Source organism: Coregonus clupeaformis, chromosome 40 (genome assembly GCF_020615455.1).
Source record: "Coregonus clupeaformis isolate EN_2021a chromosome 40, ASM2061545v1, whole genome shotgun sequence".
Lineage (NCBI taxonomy): Eukaryota > Metazoa > Chordata > Actinopteri > Salmoniformes > Salmonidae > Coregonus > Coregonus clupeaformis.
The window spans coordinates 22,276,266-22,297,179 of record NC_059231.1 but is presented as its reverse complement, the minus strand read 5'-3'; the positions used below and the strand labels follow the sequence as shown (position 1 = coordinate 22,297,179).

The window sequence follows — 20,914 nt, the reverse complement described above, 5'->3', positions numbered from 1 at the left end:
ATAAACATGTACGTATATCACGCTGCGCCTTGGTCTGTCCCGTCATTAAACGAACGTGACACCTAGAAACGTGTCGTTTTTGGTGTGTTCTAATAGAACTGTGTCCAAATAGAATTTATATTTGTGATCCTGATTTCCTGACCTTTTTTTGAGTATATTTCTATTTGTTTGTTTTAGGTTAACTGTCAGAGCCCAGGTCTGACAGAACCTGTGCAGATGATCTAGATGCTGCTGTAACCCCTCCTTAGTGGGAGACAGTAGCACCAGGTCATCTGTGTACAGCAGACACTTGATTTCAGTGTTGTGTAGGATGAGACCAGGTGCTGGAGATTCTTCTAATGTTTTTGCCAATTCATTAATGTAGATGTTAAATAGTGTTGGACTTATTGAGCAGCCCTGTTTCACTCCACGTCCCTGAGAGAAGAAGTCTGTTTGCTTGTTGCCAATTTTAACCGCAAATTTGTTTTTAGTGTACATTGATTTAATAACATCATTTGTTTTCCCTCCAATACCACTTTCTATTAGTTTATAAAAAAGAACTTTGTGCCAAATTGAATCAAATGCTTTCTTGAAGTCTACAAAACACGAGTAGATTTTGCCTTTGTTTTGGTTTACTTGTTTGTCAGAGTGTGGAGGGTGTAAATGTGGTCTGTTGTACAATAATAAATAAAAAAAATCCATTCTGGCTTCTGCTCAGGACGTTGTGTTCGTCAAGGATATTACGTATTCTGCTATTTATGATACTGCAGAGAATTTTCCCCAAGTTGCTGTTAACGCAAATTCCTCTGTAATGATTTGGGTCAAATCTGTCTCCGTTTCTATAGATTGGTGTGATCAATCCTTGGTTCCAAATACTGGGGAAAATGCAAATTCCTCTGTAATGATTTGGGTCAAATCTGTCTCCGTTTCTATAGATTGGTGTGATCAATCCTTGGTTCCAAATACTGGGGAAAATACCTGCAGTGAGGATAATGTTGAGTTTGAGTATAGCCAATTTGAATTTGTGGTCTGTATATTTGATCATTTCATTTAAAATACCATCAGCACCACAGGCCTTTATGGGTTGGAGTGCATAGTTTTTCCAATAATTATTATTCTGTAATTGGGGTATCCCACAGGATTCTGATAGTCTTTGACTGCTGATTCAAGGATTTGTAATTTTTCTTGTATATCTTTTTGTTCTGGGCTCTTTGTTATATTGCTGTAGAGGTTTGCAAAGTAATTTCTCCACATATCCCCATTTTGGATAGCCAATTCCTCATGATGAGGTTTGTTTAATTTATTCAAATTCTCCCAGAAGTGGTTTGATTCTATGTATACCTCAATTCCATCCAGCTGATTTCTAATGTGCGGTTCCTTTTTTGTTCTTAGGGTGCGTTTGTATTGCTTCAGTGTTTCCCCATATTGAAGGCGTATATTTTTGTTGTCTGGTTCTCTGTGTTTTTGATTAGATATATTTCTCAATGACTTTCTTAGATGTTATCAATCATTATCAAACCATTTTTCATTATCTATTCTTTTTGGTTTGCTCTTATGTTTCTTTAGATTAGCCAAGGAGGCTAATTTGTCAAATATAAAGTTTATGTTCCAAATTGCCAAATTTACACCTTCATTGCTGTAAGAGGCTAAAAAGTTGTCCAGGAGAGATTGTATTTTTTGGCTACTAATTGCTTTTTGGTAGATTTCTGTACTGTTTGCACTCCATCTATAGGCCTGTTTAGTACCATGTAATTTATTGGGCTGTGATTTTACTGTGGTCTGAGAGAGGTGTTAGTGGGCTGACTGTGAAGGCTCTGAGAGACTCTGGGTAGAGGTCAGTGATAAAGTAGTCTACAGTACTGCTGCCAAGGTATGAGCTATAGGTGTACTTACCAAAAGAGTCCCCTCTTAGCCTACATTGACTATGTACACACCCAGTGTTCAACAGAGCTTCAGGAGCTGTGCTCCATTTTTGTTTTTCACTTTGTCATAGTTGTTTCTGGGGGGGTATGTGGGGAGGGAAAGGTTGTTGCTTCCCGGTAGGTGTTTGTCCCCATGACTGTTGATAGTGTCTAGTTCTTCTGCTGTTCTAGCATTCAGGTCTCCACATACCAGTACGTTGCCTTGGGCCTGAAAGTGACTAATCTCCCCCTCTAGAATGGAGAAACTCTCTTCATTGAAGTAGGGTGACAGAGGGGGGAATGTATATGGCACAGAGGAAGACGTTTTTATCTGTTAAGATAGCTTCCTTGTTGATTTTTAACCAGATAAAGAATTCTCCTGTTTTGATCAATTCGATTGAATGAGTTAGTTTAGATTTATACCATATTAGCATTCCCCATGAGTCTCTGCCCTGTGTGATTCCTTTTAATTTGATGGATGGTACGATTATCTTACTATAACCTAGTGGACAGCCAGTGGAAACATCACCTCTGCACCATGTTTCCTGTAGTACTACAATATCAACATCATCAATTTCTTTCAGGAAGTCTGGGTTTCTGCTCTTTAGCCCAAAAAGCAGAGGACTTCAATCCTTGTAAATTCCAACATGCAACGTAAAAAGATTTCATAACTGTTTTTTCTTTACCTTCAAAATGGTGGAGAGGTCGGGCTGCGGTTTAAAGTGACGTCCTTTAGAGTCTTGGCAAGGATGGGGACTGTCTCCCTGTACTGGTGAACATGGTCATATAAACAGTCCGGATCGAGGGTGGGATGGTGGGCCAGGTGTACATTGGGTCGCAGGGCACAGTCCCGGGAGAGGCTGGCGTTTATTCTTTGGATTGTGGCAGGGTGGAAGACGGTCCTCTGTAGAAGGGTTGACACCACGATCCTGGAGTGGTGATCTAGCTGCTCCTGCAGCCTGTCCTCTGTACTCTTTCTCTCCTGCAGCTCTTCTCTTAGTGTGGTCAGCTCGTTATTACTGTTGTGCTTGTCTTTTTGGAGCTCTCTCACCTCCTTTGTTAGATCAGCCAGCTCTCTCTTGAGTTCGTCTCTCTCTTGCTGAACCTCTTTCAGATGTGTTGTAAGGCTGTTGTCCTGCTCTGTCCGTCCTTTGGTTAGGAGCTCCTCTAACGTGTGGATGTCTGGTTGCTGTTTGCTTACACTCTCCCTGAACAGGACCACCTCCCCCTCTAGTTTAGTGAACTCATCCCTCATGGCAGCCATGGTGGTGAGGAGGGCCTGAGCCTGCTCTGCACTGAGGGGGTCGCTCTCCTCCTGGGGCGTGTCCTCCACTATGGTGGGAAGAGAGGTGCTGGATGTGCCTTTTTGGGTGGGGATAGTGGGGGTGAGAGTGGTGCAAGTTTCTCTTGTGGGAGGGCATGTCACTGGTGGTGTCATTCTCTCTCTCTGCTCTTTCCTTAATGGTCTGAACAGCCTAAAATTACCTTGCACCATGACAGTCCCAGTCTTGTAGAGGTTGATTGTTATCATGGTGCTGTCAGGGTCGTCTGTCTCTTTGACTTTCAGCTTCCACCCATAACAGATTCCCTCTTTCTTTATGGATGGGTAGTGAGAGCAGACTGCTGAGCGCCATACATTTGGCTGGTCAGTGAGAAAGATGAGATTACTCGTATCACCGTTTTTGTTTGTCTGCTGCTGTTGCTAGCTAGCTCTAATTATTTATTTCTATTTTGCTCAAAAAACGGCAAAAAAAGTGAAAAATCTTCACACAAAAAAAAACAGAAGACATGTTTAACGTTAGAGTCCGTGCTGCTTTTTGGTTTACTCACTCAATTTGGTTGCTTGATGTCGTTGTATTAACTCCCCTTGCTAGGTTTGTTCTAGCTACATTTTTCTGGCTAGCTTGTTAGCCTGCTGGCTAGGTTTTTGTTGTGTAGCTAGCTAGCAAGAGTCAAACCTCCTAAATTCTCTCTCTCTCTCTCTCTCTCTCTCTCTCTCTCTCTCTCTCTCTCTCTCTCTCCCTCCTCTCTCTCTCTCTCTCTCTCTCTTCTCTCTCTCTCTCTCTCTCTCTCTCTCTCTCTCTCTCTCTCTCTCTCTCTCTCTCTCTCTCTCTCTCTCTCTCTCTCTCTCTCGTTTTTTTTTTTTTTTTTTTTCCTCTCCCCCCCCCAGGGGAAAAAGTATTTGATCCCCTGCTGATTTTGTACATTTGCCCACTGACAAAGAAATGTTCATTCTATAATTTTAATGGTAGGTTTATTTGAACAGTGAGAGACAGAATAACAACAAAAACATCAAGAAAAACGCATGTCAAAAATGTTATGAATGAGGGAAATAAGTATTTGACCCCCTCTCAATCAAAAATATTTCTGGCTCCCAGGTGTCTTTTATACAGGTAACTCTTAAAGGGAGTGCTCCTAATCTCAGCTTGTTACCTGTATAAAAGACACCTGTCCACAGAAGCAATCAATCAGATTCCAAACTCTCCACCATGGCCAAGACCAAAGAGCTCTCCAAGGATGTCAGGGACAAGATTGTAGACCTACACAAGGCTGGAATGGGCTACAAGACCATCGGCAAGCAGCTTGGTGAGAAGGTGACAACAGTTGGTGCGATTATTCGAAAATGGAAGAAACACAAAAGAACTGTCAATCTCCCTCGGCCTGGGGCTCCATGCAAGATCTCACCTCGTGGAGTTGCAATGATCATGAGAACGGTGAGGAATCAGCCCAGAACTACACGGGAGGATCTTGTCAATGATCCCAAGGCAGCTGGGTCCATAGTCACCAAGAAATCAATTGGTAACACACTACGCCGTGAAGGACTGAAATCCTGCAGCGCCCGCAAGGTCCCCCTGCTCAAGAAAGCACTTATACAGGGCCGTCTGAAGTTTGCCAATGAACATCTGAATGATTCAGATGAGAACTGGGTGAAAGTGTTGTGGTCAGATGAGACCAAAATCGAGTTCTTTGGCATCAACTCAACTCGCCGTGTTTGGAGGAGGAGGAATGGTGCCTATGACCCCAAGAACACCATCCCCACCGTCAAACATGGAGGTGGAAACATTATGCTTTGGGGGTTTTTTTCTGCTAAGGGGACAGGACAACTTCACTGCATCAAAGGGACAATGGATGGGGCCATGTACCGTCAAATCTTGGGTGAGAACCTCCTTCCCTCTGCCAGGGCATTGAAAATGGGTCGTGGATGGGTATTCCAGCATGACAATGACCCAAAACACATGGCCAAGGCAACAAAGGAGTGGCTCAAGAAGAAGCACATTAAGGTCCTGGAGTGGCCTAGCCAGTCTCCAGACCTTAATCCCATAGAAAATCTGTGGAGGGAGCTGAAGGTTCGAGTTGCCATACGTCAGCCTCGAAACCAGCAAAAACAGGTTTTTAGAAATGTTAAAATTAAAATAAAATAAAAATACAAAACGGAAATCACATTTACATAAGTATTCAGACCCTTTACTCAGTACTTGTTGAAGCACATATGGCGGCAATTACAGCCTCGAGTCTTCTTGGGTATGACGCTACAAGCTTGGCACACCTGTATTTGGGAGAGTTTCTCCCATTCTTCTCTGCAGATCCTCTCAAGCTCTGTCAGGTTGGATGGGGAGCGTCGCTGCACAGCTATTTTCAGGTCTCTCCAGAGATGTTCAATCGGGTTCAAGTCCGGGCTCTGGCTGGGCCACTCAAGAACATTCAGAGACTTGTCCCGAAGCCACTCCTGCGTTGTCTTGGCTGTGTGCTTAGGGTTGTTGTCCTGTTGGAAGGTGAACCTTCGCCCCAGTCTGAGGTCCTGAGAGCTCTGGAGCAGGATCTCTCTGTACTTTGCTCCGTTCATCTTTCCCTCGATCCTGACTAGTCTCCCAGTACCTGCAGCTGAAAAACATCGCCCAAGCATGATGCTGCCACCACCATGCTTCACCGTAGGGATGGTGCCAGGTTTCCTCCAGATGTGACGCTTGGCATTCAGGCCAAAGAGTTCAATCTTGGTTTCATCAGACCAGAGAATCTTGTTTCTCATTGTCAGAGTTCTTTAGGTGCCTTTTATGCAAACTCCAAGCGGGCTGTCATGTGCCTTTTACTGAGGAGTGGCTTCCATCTGGCCACTCTACCATAAAGGCCTGATTGGTGGAGTGCTGCAGAGATGGTTGTCCTTCTGGAAGGTTCTCCCATCTCCACAGAGGAACTCTAGAGCTCTGCAAGAGTGACCATCGGGTTCTTAGTCACCTCCCTGACCAAGGCCCTTCTCCTCCGATTGCTCAGTTTGACCGGACGGCCAGCTCTAGGAAGAGTCTTGGTGGTTCAAAACTTCTTCCATTTAAGAATAATGGAGGACACTGTGTTCTTGGGGACCTTTAATGCTGCAGAAATGTTTTGGTACCCTTACCCAGATCTGTGCCTCGACACAATCCTGTCTCTGAGTTCTACTGACAATTTCTTCGACCTCATGGCTTGGTTTTTGCTCTGACATGCACTGTCAACTGTGGGACCTTATGTAGACAGGTGTGTGCCTTTCCAAATCATGTCCAATCAATTGATTTTACCACAAGTGGACTCCAATCAAGTTGTAGAAACATCTCAAGGATGACCAATGGAAACAGGATGCATCTGAGCTCAATTTTGAGTCTCATAGCAAAGGGTCTGAATACTTATGTAAATAAGGTATTTCCGTTTTTTTTAATTTAATACATTTGCTAAAATTTCTAAAAATCTGTTTTCGCTTTGTCATTATGGGGTATTGTGTGTAGATTGATGAGATTTTTATTTATTTAATAAATTTTAGAATAAGGCTGTAATGTAACAAAATGTGGAAAAAGTAATGGGGTCTGAATACTTTCCGAATGCACTCTCTCAACACATGGATGTCTTTGTATTTATAACACTCACTGAGGCTCTGACAGACAGAAAGCCTGACTCGCCGGATCTCTATGTCTCTCTGTGTATTTCTCAGTCACCATGGAAACCAGCTGTCCAACACTGACTGAAGCACGCCCGATGGTGTGTGCGTTTGTGTGTGTCTGCGCGCGCGTGCATGCATGCATGCGTGTTGTAGTGAGCATGACTGAGTGTGCATGTGAGAGTGTAAGTTAAGGTCAATGGAGTCCAATGACTGAGTGGCACACACACACTGATGAGCTGTGAGGGGAACCAGCAGAGCCCAGTCAACAGAGGAGGATCCATGCTGAGTCAGAGCTGGGCTCCATTCCAACACTACAGAAATAACTAGTCACATTGGGGAGAATTGTCAGACAATCTTTGGAGTGGAATGGAGCCGCAAATTTAACCGACTGTAAATGTCAATCACATTACGAGTTAAAATATTCAAATATCAGGTTTTCCTCCACTCAGTCAGCTTCCATGGGAAATGCATGCAAACAATATCTCTGTCTGTACATCTCTCTGCTGCCCCAGCAGTCTCCAGCAGCCCACCCGGGTTCAGCTACTGAAAGCTGCCCTTTCTCTGCTCAGACAACACACACTGGTCTCTCTCTCTCCCCCCTCTCTCTCTCTCAGCACAATGATTGCTCTGTTTCTCTGTCTCAGTCTCTCTGTTGCTGACAATACCCATACAGGCTCTAACTAGACCAGTCCAGCTCCCAGCCTTGTTGACCCTCAGTAGTGTGTGTTTGTTGTACGTTAACCCCATGCTTACCTGGTCATTAAGCTAGTCTGTAAATGAGTGGCGTGAGTGAGAAGTAAATTAACCCCATGCTTACCTGGTTATGAAGCTAGTCTGTACGTGAGTGAGTGAGTGAGAGTAAATGAGTGAGTGAGTGTGAGAGGTAAATTAAAACCATGCTTACCTGGTCAAAAAGCTGTTTGCCGGTGGTGTTGGGCTGGATGGCAAACTCCAGCTCTGCATCCATGGTGGTGACCCGCACATTGATCTATACACACAGACAGAATACCCATTAGTAACTTATATCACAACATGTTCATATACAAAGACAGTATTTTAAGTGAAATGAGCGGAAGGATTTGTGCACAGCAGTGTAATTCTCTTCCAAGCTGCTGGTTTTGACAAGACCATTATGAGAACATTCCATTCACACACACAGCTAATTCAAAGCAAGTAGACACACATGTTAACGTCCCCACAGATACTTTTATATGCATCACACAGCCCACGTGGCAGTCTGCACCCCCCTCCACCCCTCTTATCTCCCTCTATCAGTCTACTCAGCTGCACCCCGTCTCCACCACCTCACAGCTGGAGAGAAGAGAACACATATTGTTAGTCTACAGCAGCCGCGACTGAACCCAGTACACTGAGACACACCACTGCATGGGAATTAGAGAGAGGGGGCCAGGTGCTATAGCTGCATATAGCCTAATGTGTGTTCACATGGATGTTGGATTTAATCAGATTGTGTTGAGTGGGCACATGTGTGCAGTCTTCTACTGAAGACGTGAGGGAGAGTGTGTGTGCTTATCACTGCTTATCATTCTTCTATAAATATCCCTATCCTCTTGTAGGACATCTACGCACACATTGCATATGCACGGGCACACAATTCAGACCGGCTCCTATTGTCATTTCCTAATTTGGGTCAACTACCCCTTTAAGTTGAGCAACGATGTAGCCAAGAGGGCTGTGCCACAAACATGAAGACGAAAACACAATAACAAACATCAACTCCTGTCCAATTGACAAGATACAGCTCATATGACCCAAAAGAAGCCAGAAAGTGCTCCGGGCCAGAACCAAAGTGAGTCACACTTGCTCTGTTGAAATGATCCCCTCTCTCTCTGTCCCATTTCCCTCCCCCTCTCCTCTCTTCCCCGAGGCAAAGTCTCTGAGCTTCACAGAAAGAGGGAACCAATAGCAGTGATTTGGCACCAGAATAGCAGCAGCAGCCATTTGCCTGAGGCCATTAAGTGCATGAATGAGTAAACATTACTTGTACAGAAACAGAACTCCATGGGTTATTCACAGCTTTAAAAAATAAATCATCCTTGCCTGTAGAACTTGAGGAGTGAATATTGCAGTGTCATTCTTTTCTAGGAGCTGAGAGGTGGGCCAATGACAGAGACAGAAAAGGGAAGAAACTAAGTGTTTCAGATTTGCACCAGGGGCAATACACAATCAAATGCAATCCAGGACATCATAAATATGTTATGTCTTCGCCTCAGATAAAAGTAATACGACCTTTTAACCGTTAATGAAAACACACGCTATCTTAATCCCATCTATGGAACACGAGGCCTCAGAACAACTACAACAAGTCTCGTACCCAAACATCAAGATGCATTTAGCCCATCACAACTATATGGGTTATTTGTAGCTTCAGTGCAAATATGTGGCCATCTATCTCCCTTCCAGTCAGTGTGTAATAACTTCCCTTGCTCCAGACCCATGGGGCGGCGCACAATTGGCCCAGCGTCGTCCAGGGTAGGGGAGGGAATGGCCTGCAGGGATGTAGCTCAGTTGGTAGAGCATGGCGTTTGCAACGCCAGGGTTGTGGGTTCGATTCCCACGGGGGCCAGTATGAAAAATAAAAAATATAAATAATGTATGCACTCACTAACTGTAAGTCGCTCTGGATAAGAGCGTCTGCTAAATGACTAAAATTTAAAATGTAAATGTATGTGACTGCAGCAAGTCAGGCCCAGCCAGAGGTACAGTATCAGCCAGCCAACAGTAAAATACTGAGCAGCAAGGCAAGAAGCTGTGTCCTGATATAACCTCAGTAAAGAGGGAGGAGGAGAGGCTGGCAGAGAGAAGAGGAGGTGTTAAGAAGCGCGGTTTGGTGCGAAATTGGGGAGAAAAAGGGGGTTCAATTCAGTCTGGTATGAGAACGTTAGCCCCTATCTGCAAAAGCAGACATCTTACAAGATAAGCTTCAATTTGGTCTGTGTTCGAGCTATAGCTACTTAATCCTTAGGTTGGTAGGAACAAATCTAGCCTATTGCCAATGTTATCTGATGATGTATGACTTAATGGCAACATCGAATGTCCACCGAGTGAGTATATCTTTGCGCATCAAAAATATGTTGCTTGCTTAAGCGCCATAGGCATCCATTACACAAGGGATTGACTACTATGGCACCTTGACAGTCTTGTAGCCAATAAGATAATCTTTCCAGGGATATGCAGTTGACCTGGGTGGGACAAAGCAAGGCCTAGAACCTTTTATGCGTAATGCGAACTATTGCTACCTGGCTCAGAGACGAGACGCACCGAGCACACTACATTACATTGTAAACAGATTTCATCGCTTTCATTTCATTGCTTTAGCATAAAACATGGCTTCTCAAGAAAAAAAGGGAAAAACTAAGAATATCGAACAGGAACCTAAAAAAGGCATCTATAAATAAGTATACCCACATAGAAGCTTTAAATAAAATACTGGAGTCGGACTCAGATCAGGGGAGCGATTTGGTCAAGGAGGATTTAGACTCGGCCGACGAAGATTGCTTTCTAGAAGGATTGGATCCACTTTTAGATCTGTCAATTATTTTCATGACTTTATATAGCTACTACTATGTATTTCGTTTTTTATAAGTTGTCTGCTTTCTAGTGCTTTGGATTTAGTTTACATAGTACAAGTAATTTCAATGTTATATAAAAGTAGTTATTGTCTGTTTCATATTAGTTCAAAGTTTGCTGTTCTAAGTTTCATCCTTGTAACTTTGGAGAGGCCACTAAACTCTCATGGCCACTGTTTATTTCTCCAAAGTGTTACTGTTTGCATTGTGTGTGTGCTTCACACCTTCTATGTGAGTCACTGTACAGATACAGTTTAGGCTTAGGCTTGGTGTTTTTACTTTACAGTAATGTCGTTTTGTAAATTGAGTCAACTGTAATTCTGTGTGTCTTACAACAATATATCCCTTTATTTTACTCACCACAGAGTGGAGGATGCAGAGGATTTGGATGATGACGTTTGGGAGCCACCCCTCCCCAGCAATCGCCCCCGCCGGTCAAGGTCTTCACCCTCCCACTGCTATTTCAATCACCCCGTCTGATGGTTCTACGTCCACTTTTCATAGACCTCTTGAAAAAGAAAGTAGGGGCTTGTGGCACCATTCGTCCTAACAGAATCGGTTTCCCCAAGACCAAGTTAAACAACATGACAAAGACAGCGGAGAGGGGGACCATACGTTGGATCAGGACTAACAAGCTGCTTTTTGTGAAATGGAAGGACACTAGGGAAGTAACCATGCTCACCACACAGCATAAGGCATTCAATAACGATCATGTCTCAAGTAGGGTGAAAAATGCCTATGGGGCATGGGTGAGGAAGAATGTCTCTATTCCTGTTCCTGTGAAGAACTACAATTCCAGCATGGGGGGTGTCAACCTATCTGATGCTCTGATAGGCTACTACCAGGTCCTTCACTAGACCAGGAAGTGGTATAAGACTTTTTTTTACCACTTTGTGGACATTGCTACAGTAAATGCTTTCATTCTCCACAAGCAGATGACCAAAGCAAAAGGTCAAACCCCTTTATCCCAGTTGGCCTTCCGAGAGCAGCTGGTGTTGAAAATGGCAGAATTGGGGGCCCAAACCAACCTCACAACCATCACAAGACCCCCCACTCAAGGTGAGCGCCACTATCCAACACACATGCCAAAAGATAAAAGGAAGAACTGCAAGCATTGCACAAAACACGGTGGAAAAAAGGGTGAAATGCCAGATCTTCTTCTGAAATGCCAGTTTTGCTTTTTGTTTCCTGGCAGAGAGGGACTGCTTCAAAGACTATCCCGACATGCACAAGCTACGGTGAAAGTGAAATCTAATCATCTACACCTGGGATGTAAAATGAACACAAATACCATTTGTAAATAGCCCAGCTTATTTCTATTTTTGCACCTTTTTTAGTGAAGGACACGTGTGTAACCAAGTTTGTTTGATAAGACATTTGTATATTTTGTTTCTGTATATCTATTGCTTTTATTGTTTTTGTAAACAGTTCATTTGTATGTGGGACCAATACATTGGATATGCCTAGGCTAAACGTTCAGGCACTTTGGAGAGGTTGAAAAAACACTTGGATATCCCCTGTATGTCCCCCGACACCACCACAATGTTTGAGAGAGGATAGTGTTGTAGAAATTTAGTTTTTATAGTGAACAATAACTTTTAGGCACATCCAGTGTGCAAAAACAGTGCAATTACCACATTCGGAAACTTTGGAGAGATTGAAAGGACACTTGAATGTACCCTGGATACCCCATAACACCACCACAATGTTTGAGTGAGGTTGATATGGTAGAAATTGTGTTTTTATACTGAACAACTAGCATTTAGGGATTGCAAATATGTAATAGCACTGGAATAATCTCATTAACATACATATGCCACTTTGGAGAGGTTTAGGGACACTTGGAAACGTCCCGTGACCACACCTGACACCACTTACTAAAACATCTGCCCATTTCTAGTTGTTAGGTGTATCAGTCCCATTTTTTTCTGATATTGTTCACATGATGTGGAAGCCATCTGATGTGTTTCCAGCTCTGGGCATCAATAATTAATTTATAGCAGGTCAATGAAAAATGACTTTCAAAATAAAAAACAAAAAAATGGTTATTTTGTGTGTGCTTGATCTTGTGTATTCTGAACTATGTAACTCCCATCTATCTTCTGATCATTTCCTCATAATCTCACAGATTGTCACGCCCTGATTCTAGGGACTCGTATTTGTTGAGTCAGGGTGTGTATTTTCTGTGTCGTGTTGTGCTATGTGGATTGTCAATGTTTAGATCTAGAATGTGTAGATGTAGCTCGTTGTCTCTGATTGGGGACCATATTTAGGTAGCCTATTGGCACTAGTGGGTTGTGGGATCTTGTTCCATGTGAGGTTTGTTGTGTGTACCTTAGGACGTCACGTATCGTTAGTTTATTGTCTTTGTTCGTTGTGTTTATTCTATCGTTAATAAACATGAATGCATATCACGCTGCGCCTTGGTCCGTTCCGTCTGTAATCGAGCGTGACACAGATGTCTTCTTTCCAAATGTACCAAGTTTTGGCATGTCAGAATCATGTAATTACACATGAATAGCAGTTCCTTTTGGGTATGTCTATTTAGGCGGAAATCTAAAATGTGCCATTACATATAAGAGGTTAAAGGCTTGTAAGTAAGCATTTCACGGTAAGGACTACACCTGTTGTATTCGGCGCATGTGACAAATAAAATTTGATTTGATTTATACTTAGGTATATTTTAGCAATTACATTTAATTTTTATACTGAAGTACATTTAAAACCAAATACTTTTAGACTTACTCAAGTAGGATTTTACTGGTTGACTTTTACTTTTACTTGAGTCATTTTCTATTAAGGTATCTTTACTTTTACTCAAGTATGGCAATTGGGTACTTTTTCCACCACTGCGTGCATGAGGAGAGAGGATCTATTATCAAATAAAATAAACTTGTATTTGTCACATACACGTGTTTAGCAGATGTTATTGCGGGTGTAGTGAAATGCTTCTGCTTCTAGCTCCGACAGTGCAGTAATATCTAACAAGTAATATCTAACAATTTCACAACATATACCCAATACACACAAATCTAAGTAAGGAATGGAATTTAAGAATATATACATATATGGACAAGCAATGACAGAGCGGCATGGACTAAGATACAGTAGAATATTATAGAATACAGTATATACATATGAGATGAGTAGTGCAAGATATGTAAATATTATTAAAGTGACTAGTGTTCCATTTCTTAAAGTGGCCAGTGATTTCAATAGGCAGCATCAGCCTCTAATGTGCTAGTGATGGCAATTAGGAGCGTGTATGAGGAGCGTGTATGAGGAGAGAGGATCTATCAGGAGTGTGCACGAGGAAAGAGGATCTATCAGGAGCGTGAGGAGAGATGCGCTATGCTAGAAGAGCATGAACAAGTAGAATGGCTGCTAAAGAAATGCAGTAGGTCAGGTATTATTAGAGGAGGATGTTGACATGGTGGTAGTCAGTGAATTAGCAGGTCAGGACAGGGCTGTCGGAGTATTAGTGGGTTACGGGTTTGGTGTGTATATACAGTATACACAATACTGTGTCTATGTTTGTGTTATGGATGTTAGGGTTAGATATGGTTAGGGGCTGTATGAGGGGCGGGTGTACAGTGGTGTGAAAAAGTGTTTGCCCCCTTCCTGATTTGTTATTTGTTTGCATGTTTGTCACACTTAAATGTTTCAGATCATCAAACAAATTTAAATATTAGTCAAAGATAACACAAGTAAACACAAAAAGCAGTTTTGAAATGAAGGTTGTTATTATTAAGGGAAAACAAAATCCAAACCTACATGGCCCTGTGTGAAAAAGTGTTTGCACCCCCTGTTATAACACAACTCAACTGTGGTTTATCACACCTGAGTTCAATTCCTCTAGCCACACCCAGGCCTGATTACTGCCACACCTGTTCTCAATCAAGGAATCACTTAAATAGGACCTGCCTGACAAAGTGAAGTAGACCAAAAGATCCTCAAAAGCTAGACATCATGCTGAGATCCAAAGAAATTCAGGAACAAATGAGAAAGAAAGTAATTGAGATCCCATCAGTCTGGAAAAGGTTATAAAGCCATTTCTAAAGCTTTGGGACTCCAGCGAACCACAGTGAGAGCCATTATCCACAAATGGCGAAAACATGGAACAGTGGTGAACCTTCCCAGGAGTGGCCGACCGACCAAAATTACCCCAAGAGTGCAGCGACGACTCATCCAAGAGGTCACAAAAGACCCCACAACAACATCCAAAGAGCTGCAGGCCTCACTTGCCTCAGTTAAGGTCAGTGTTCATAACTCCACCATAAGAAAGAGACTGGGCAAAAATGGCTTGCATGGCAGAGTTCCAAGATGAAAACCACTGCTGAGCAAAAAGAACATTAAGGCTCGTCTCATTTTTGCCAGAAAACATCTTGATGATCCCCAAGACCTTTGGGAAAATACTCTGTGGACTGACGAGACAAAAGTTGAACTTTTTGGAAGGTGTGTGTCCCATTACATCTGGCGTAAAAGTAACACCGCATTTCAGAAAAAGAACATCATACCAACAGTAAAATATGGTGGTGGTAGTGTGATGGTCTGGGCCTGTTTTTCTGCTTCAGGACCTGGAAGACTTGCTGTGATAAATGGAACCATGAATTCTGCTGTCTACCAAAAAATCCTGAAGGAGAATGTCCGGCCATCTGTTCGTGACCTCAAGCTGAAGCGAACTTGGGTTCTGCAGCAGGACAATGATCCAAAACACACCAGCAAGTCCATCTCTGAATGGCTGAAGAAAAACAAAATGAAGACTTTGGAGTGGCCTAGTCAAAGTCCTGACCTGAATCCTATTGAGATGCTGTGGCATGACCTTAAAAAGGAAGTTCATGCTCGAAAACCCTCCAATGTGGTTGAATTCCAACAATTCTGCAAAGATGAGTGGGCCAAAATTCCTCCACAGCGCTGTAAAAGACTAATTGCAATCACTTTTTCACACAGGGCCATGTGGGTTTGGATTTTGTTTTCCCTTAATAATAACAACCTTCATTTCAAAACTGCATTTTGTGTTTACTTGTGTTATCTTTGACTAATATTTAAATTTGTTTGATGATCTGAAACATTTAAGTGTGACAAACATGCAAACAAATAAGAAATCAGGAAGGGGGCAAACACTTTTTCACACCACTGTATATACACTGAGTATACAAAACATTAACACCACCTGCTCTTTCCATGACAGACTGATCAGGTGAAAGCTATTATGCCTTATTGAGGTTGCTTGTTAAATCCACTTCAGTGTATATGAAGGGGATGAAAACAGGTTAAAGAAGGATTTTTAAGCTTAGAGACAATTGAGACATGGATTGTGTATGTGTGCCATTCAGAGGATAAATGGGCAAGACAAAATGTAAGTGCCTTTGAACGGGTTATAGTAGTAGGTGCCAGGCACACCGGTTTGTGAATTGCAACGCTGCTGGGTTTTTCACACTCAACCAGTTTCCCGTGTGTATCAAGAATGGTCCACCACCCAAAGGACATTCAGCCAACTTGACACAACTGATTGGAGTCAACATGGGCCAGCATCCCTGTGGAACGCTTTCGTCACCTTGTAGAGAGGGGGGGGGGGGTGCAACTCAATATTAGGAAGGTGTTCGGCTATTTCAGCCACACCCGTTGCTGACAGGTGTATAAAATTCAGCACACAGCCATGCAAATTCCATAGACAAACATTGGCAGTAGAATGGCCCGCACTGAAGAGCTCAGTAACTTTCAACGTGGCACCGTCATAGGATGCCATCTTTCCAACAAGTCAGTTCCTCAAATGTCTGTCCTGATAGAGCTGCGGGACCATTGAGTGCTGAAGCACGTAGCGCGTAAAAATCGTCTGTCCTCAGTTGCAACACTCACTACCGAGTTCCAAACTGTGTCTGGAAGCAACGTCAGCACAAGAACTGTTCGTCGGGAGCTTCATGAAATGGGTTTCCATGGCCGAGCAGCCACACACTAGCCTAAGATCACCTTGCGCAATGCCAAGCATCAGCTGGAGTGGTGTAAAGCTCGCCGCCATTGGACTCTGGAGCAGTGGAAACGCGTTCTCTGGAGTGATGAATCACGCTTCACCATCTGGCAGTCCAACAGACGAATCTGGGTTTAGTGGATACCAGGAGAACGCTACCTGCCCGAAGGCATAGTGCCAACTGTAAGGTTTGGTGGAGGAGGAATAATGGTCAGGGGTGGGGGGAGGGGGGTTCATGGTTCGGGCTAGGCCCCTTAGTTCCAATGAAGGGAAATCTTAATGCTACAGCATACAATGACATTCTAGACGATTCTGTGCTTCCTACCTTGTGGCAACAGTTTAGGGAAGGCCCTTTCCTGTTTTAGCATGACAATGCCCCAGTGGATAAAGCAAGGTCCATATAGAAAGGGTTTGTCGAGATCGATGTGGAAAAACTTCACTAGCCTACACAGAGCCCTGAACTCAACCCCATCGAACACCTTTGGGATGAATTGGAACCCCGACTGCGAGCCAGGCCTAATCGCCTAACATCAGTACCTGACCTCACGAATGTTCTTGCTGCTGAATGGAAGTAAGTCCCCGCAGCAATTTTCCAACATCTAGTGGAAAGCCTTCCCAGAAGAGTGGAGGCTGTTATAGCAGCAAAGAGGGGACCAACTCCATATTAATGCCCATGATTTTGGAATGAGATGTTCGACGAGCAGGTGTCCAGAGAATTAAATAGAAAACACACCCCTCTCTGGCTCTCTTTCTCAGACCATACCACTGTTGTATTCAACAGTACACTACGATAGACACACACACACACGTCAGTGTTGTGCTAGCTGTGGGTCCTTCGACTGATGGTCTGACCCTGGACTGTCTGAGGCTGGTCAGAGAGAAAAGCCTCTTCACACAATCCCAGGTACACCTTGTTTATGTCCAGACTACTGTCTAGAAGAGACAAGGCCTGGATTCAGATGTACTGTACGCACCGCGTGCTCCTGGGCATGTGTGTGCATGCGTAACAGGTGGGCGGCAATGTGGCAGACACCTTGCGGGATGGTTTAATGTACACTACCGTTAAAAAGTTTGGGGTCACTTAGAAATGTCCTTTCCATTTTTTTTGTCCATTAAAATAACATAAAATTGATCAGAAATACAGTGTAGACATTGTTAATGTTGTAAATGGCTATTGTAGCTGGAAACGGCAGATTTGTAATGGAATATCTACATAGGCGTACAGAGGCCCATTATCAGCAACCATCAGTCCTGTGTTCCAATGGCACGTTGTGTTTGCTCATCCAAGTTTATCATTTTAAAAAGGCTAACTGATCATTAGAAAAGCCTTTTGCAATTATGTTAGCACAGCTGAAAACTGTTCTGCTGATTAAAGAAGCAATAAAACTGGCCTTCTTGAGACTAGTTGAGTATCTAGAGCATCAGCAATTGTGGGTTCGATTACAAGCTCAAAATGGCCAGAAACAAAGAACTTTCTTCTGAAACTCGTCAGTCTATTCTTGTTCCTCAGAAATGAAGGCTATTCCATGCGAGAAATTGCCAAGAAACTGAAGATCTCGTACAACGCTGTGTACTACTCCCTTCACAGAACAGCGCAAACTGGCTCTAACCAGAATAGAAAGAGGAGTGGGAGGCCCCGGTGCACAACTGAGCAAGAGGACAAATACATTAGAGTGTCTAGTTTGAGAAACAGACGCCTCACGTCCTCAACTGGCAGCTTCATTAAATAGTACCCGCAAAACACCAGTCTCAACGTCAACAGTGAAGAGGCGACTCCGGAATGCTTTGCAGAGTTGCAAAGAAAAAGCCATATCTCAGACTGGCCAATAAAAATAAAAGATTAAGATGGGCAAAAGAACACAGACACTGGACAGAGGAAGATTGGACGCAGACCAAATGAAAAGATGCTTGAGGAGTGCTTGATACCATCTGTCAAGCATGGTGGAGGCAATGTGATGGTCTGGGGGTGCATTGGTGGTGGTAAAGTGGGAGATTTGTACAGGGTAAAAGGGATCTTGAAGAAGGAAGGCTATCACTCCATTTTGCAACGCCATGCCATACCCTGTGGACGGCACTTGATTGGAGCCAATTTCCTCCTACAACAGGACAATGACCCAAAGCACAGCTACAAACTATGCAATAACTATTTAGGGAAGAAGCAGTCAGCTGGTATTCTGTCTATAATGGAGTGGCCAGCACAGTCATCGGATCTCAACCCTATTGAGCTGTTGTGAGAGCAGCTTGACAGTATGGTACATAAGAAGTGCCCATCAAGCCAATCCAACTTGTGGGAGGTGCTTCAGGAAGTATGGGGTGAAATCTCTTCAGATTACCTCAACAAATTGACAACTAGAATGCCAAAGGTCTGCAAGGCTGTAATTGCTGCAAATGGAGGATTCTTTGACGAAAGCAAAGTTTGAAGGACACAATTATTATTTATATAAAAAAGCATTATTTCTAACCTTGTCAATGACTACATTTCCTATGCATTTTGCTATATTTCCTATACAAACTCATTTAATGTATGCACTACCGTTCAAAAGTTTGGGGTCACTTAGAAATGTACTTGTTTTCCATGAAAACATACATTAAATGAGTTTGAATAGGAAATAGGCCTCTGTACGCCTATGTAGATATTCCATAAAAAAATCAGCCGTTTCCAGCTACAATAGCCATTTACAACATTAACATTGTCTACACTGTATTTCTGATCAATTTGATGTTATTTTAACGGACCAAAAAAATAGTTTTTCTTTCGAAAAGGACATTTCTAAGTGACCCCAAACTTTTGAACGGTAGTGTAATTGTTTAAAAAGCTAAACCACTAAACAGGGATTTAAACACAGACGCGGGCACAGAAAACAATATCTGTAGGATTAACCTCTTAGGCTGGGAGATGAGTAGCACTGCATCATTAACACGATGGACCACAATAACACTGAGAAGTTCTAACATTGGAGCTACAGGACCTCTAAAGTCTTGCACGTAGACCACTTTTCCCTTTCAGCACATGTCCAATTGAACACTGCAGTTCTATATATTGTGTACATAGAATTATGATGTGGCCTGAATGCTGGTATTGGAGCTAATTCTGGTGCTCTACAGGGGAGACAGACTGAGGGTTAGGGAGGTATGGAGATGTGTAAAGATCCTTTCCTTTGTGTCGTAGCGGTCACACCCATCCTATGGCCAAAAATTGCTTATTTCTGTGAGGAAATAATTGAATATGTTCGTGTGTGTGCGCATTCGAGACCAAGAGAGAGCGAGAGAAACTGAGCAGGAGAGAGAGAAGGAGAGAGACTGACAGATAGAGGAGAAGAGCAGACGGAGCAAGATGTCTCGGAACTGATAGGAGCTAATCACCAACTGACAAACCACATGGAGAGCAGAGCAGTGCACAGTGAATACTAGAAACCCCCATTCTCTGACTGCTACTAGGCTATACATAGCCACGTCTCCTAGGGTCTGGGTCAATTCAGTTTCTGTTCAGCCAATTCAGGAAGTAAATTGGAAATGGATTAGAAAATCAGGCAGAAGAACAGATACCATCTCTATACTTGATTGGCTATTTCCAGTTATTGGTCCAGTAACCCTCAAGGCAGAGGTAGTCCTTTACATATCCCCCACCCAAACACGTTTTTGTGTGTGTGTTTGTTCAGTACCAGACAGGCCTAATTAAATGCACAGCTGTTTGTTGCTAAGCCGGTTACCAGGGGCTTTAAGGCAGAGGACCAGACTTGGGCTTTACCCTTCTTCACCCCTCACCCATCCCCCTCCGACACACCCTTCACCTTCCCATCATCTCCTTCACCCCACTAAATCAAATCAAATTGTATTTGTCACATGAGCCGAATACAACAGGTGTAGACCTTACAGTGGAATGCTTACTTACAAGCCCTTAACCAAACAGTTTTAAGAAAGAATACCAAAAAAAAATCACAAAAAAATTAAATGTAAAATAATACAAAATAAAAGTTACAAATAATTAAAGAGCAGCTGTAAAAATAACAATAGCGAGGCTATATACAGGGGGTACCGGTACCGAGTCAATGTGCGGGGGCACCGGTTAGTCAAGGTAATTGAGGTAATACATACAGTGAGGGAAAAAAGTATTTGATCCCCTGCTGATTTTGTACGTTTGCCCACTGACAAAGAAAGGATCAGTCTATAATTTTAATGGTACGTTTATTTGAACAGTGAGAGACAGAATAACAACAACAAAATCCAGAAAAACACATGTCAAAAATTTTATAAATTGATTTGCATTTTAATGAGGGAAATAAGTATTTGACCCCCTCTAAATCAGATAGATTTCTGGCTCCCAGGTGTCTTTTATACAGGTAACGAGCTGAGATTAGGAGCACACTCTTAAAGGGAGTGCTCCTAATCTCAGCTTGTTACCTGTATAAAAGACACCTGTCCACAGAAGCAATCAATCAATCCGATTCCAAACTCTCCACCATGGCCAAGACCAAAGAGCTCTCCAAGGATGTCCAGGACAAGATTGTAGACCTACACAAGGCTGGAATGGGCTACAAGACCATCGCCAAGCAGCTTGGTAAGAAGGTGA

General features: G+C 43.0%; 1 protein-coding gene across 4 annotated transcripts in view; it reads right to left on the bottom strand.

The window, feature by feature from the left end:
• LOC121571672 (radixin-like) overlaps positions 1-20,914 on the bottom strand; it is a 47,618-nt gene that overhangs the window by 14,863 nt on the left and 11,841 nt on the right. For 3 of the 4 annotated variants that reach the window (XM_041883269.1, XM_041883270.1, XM_041883272.1), the window contains exon 3: positions 7,691-7,774. In XM_041883269.1, the coding sequence (XP_041739203.1) occupies positions 7,691-7,774 (84 nt within the window). Of the gene's footprint in view, positions 1-7,690; positions 7,775-10,736; positions 10,825-20,914 lie in introns of those variants that run through there. The other variant, XM_041883271.1, reaches the window with a different exon arrangement.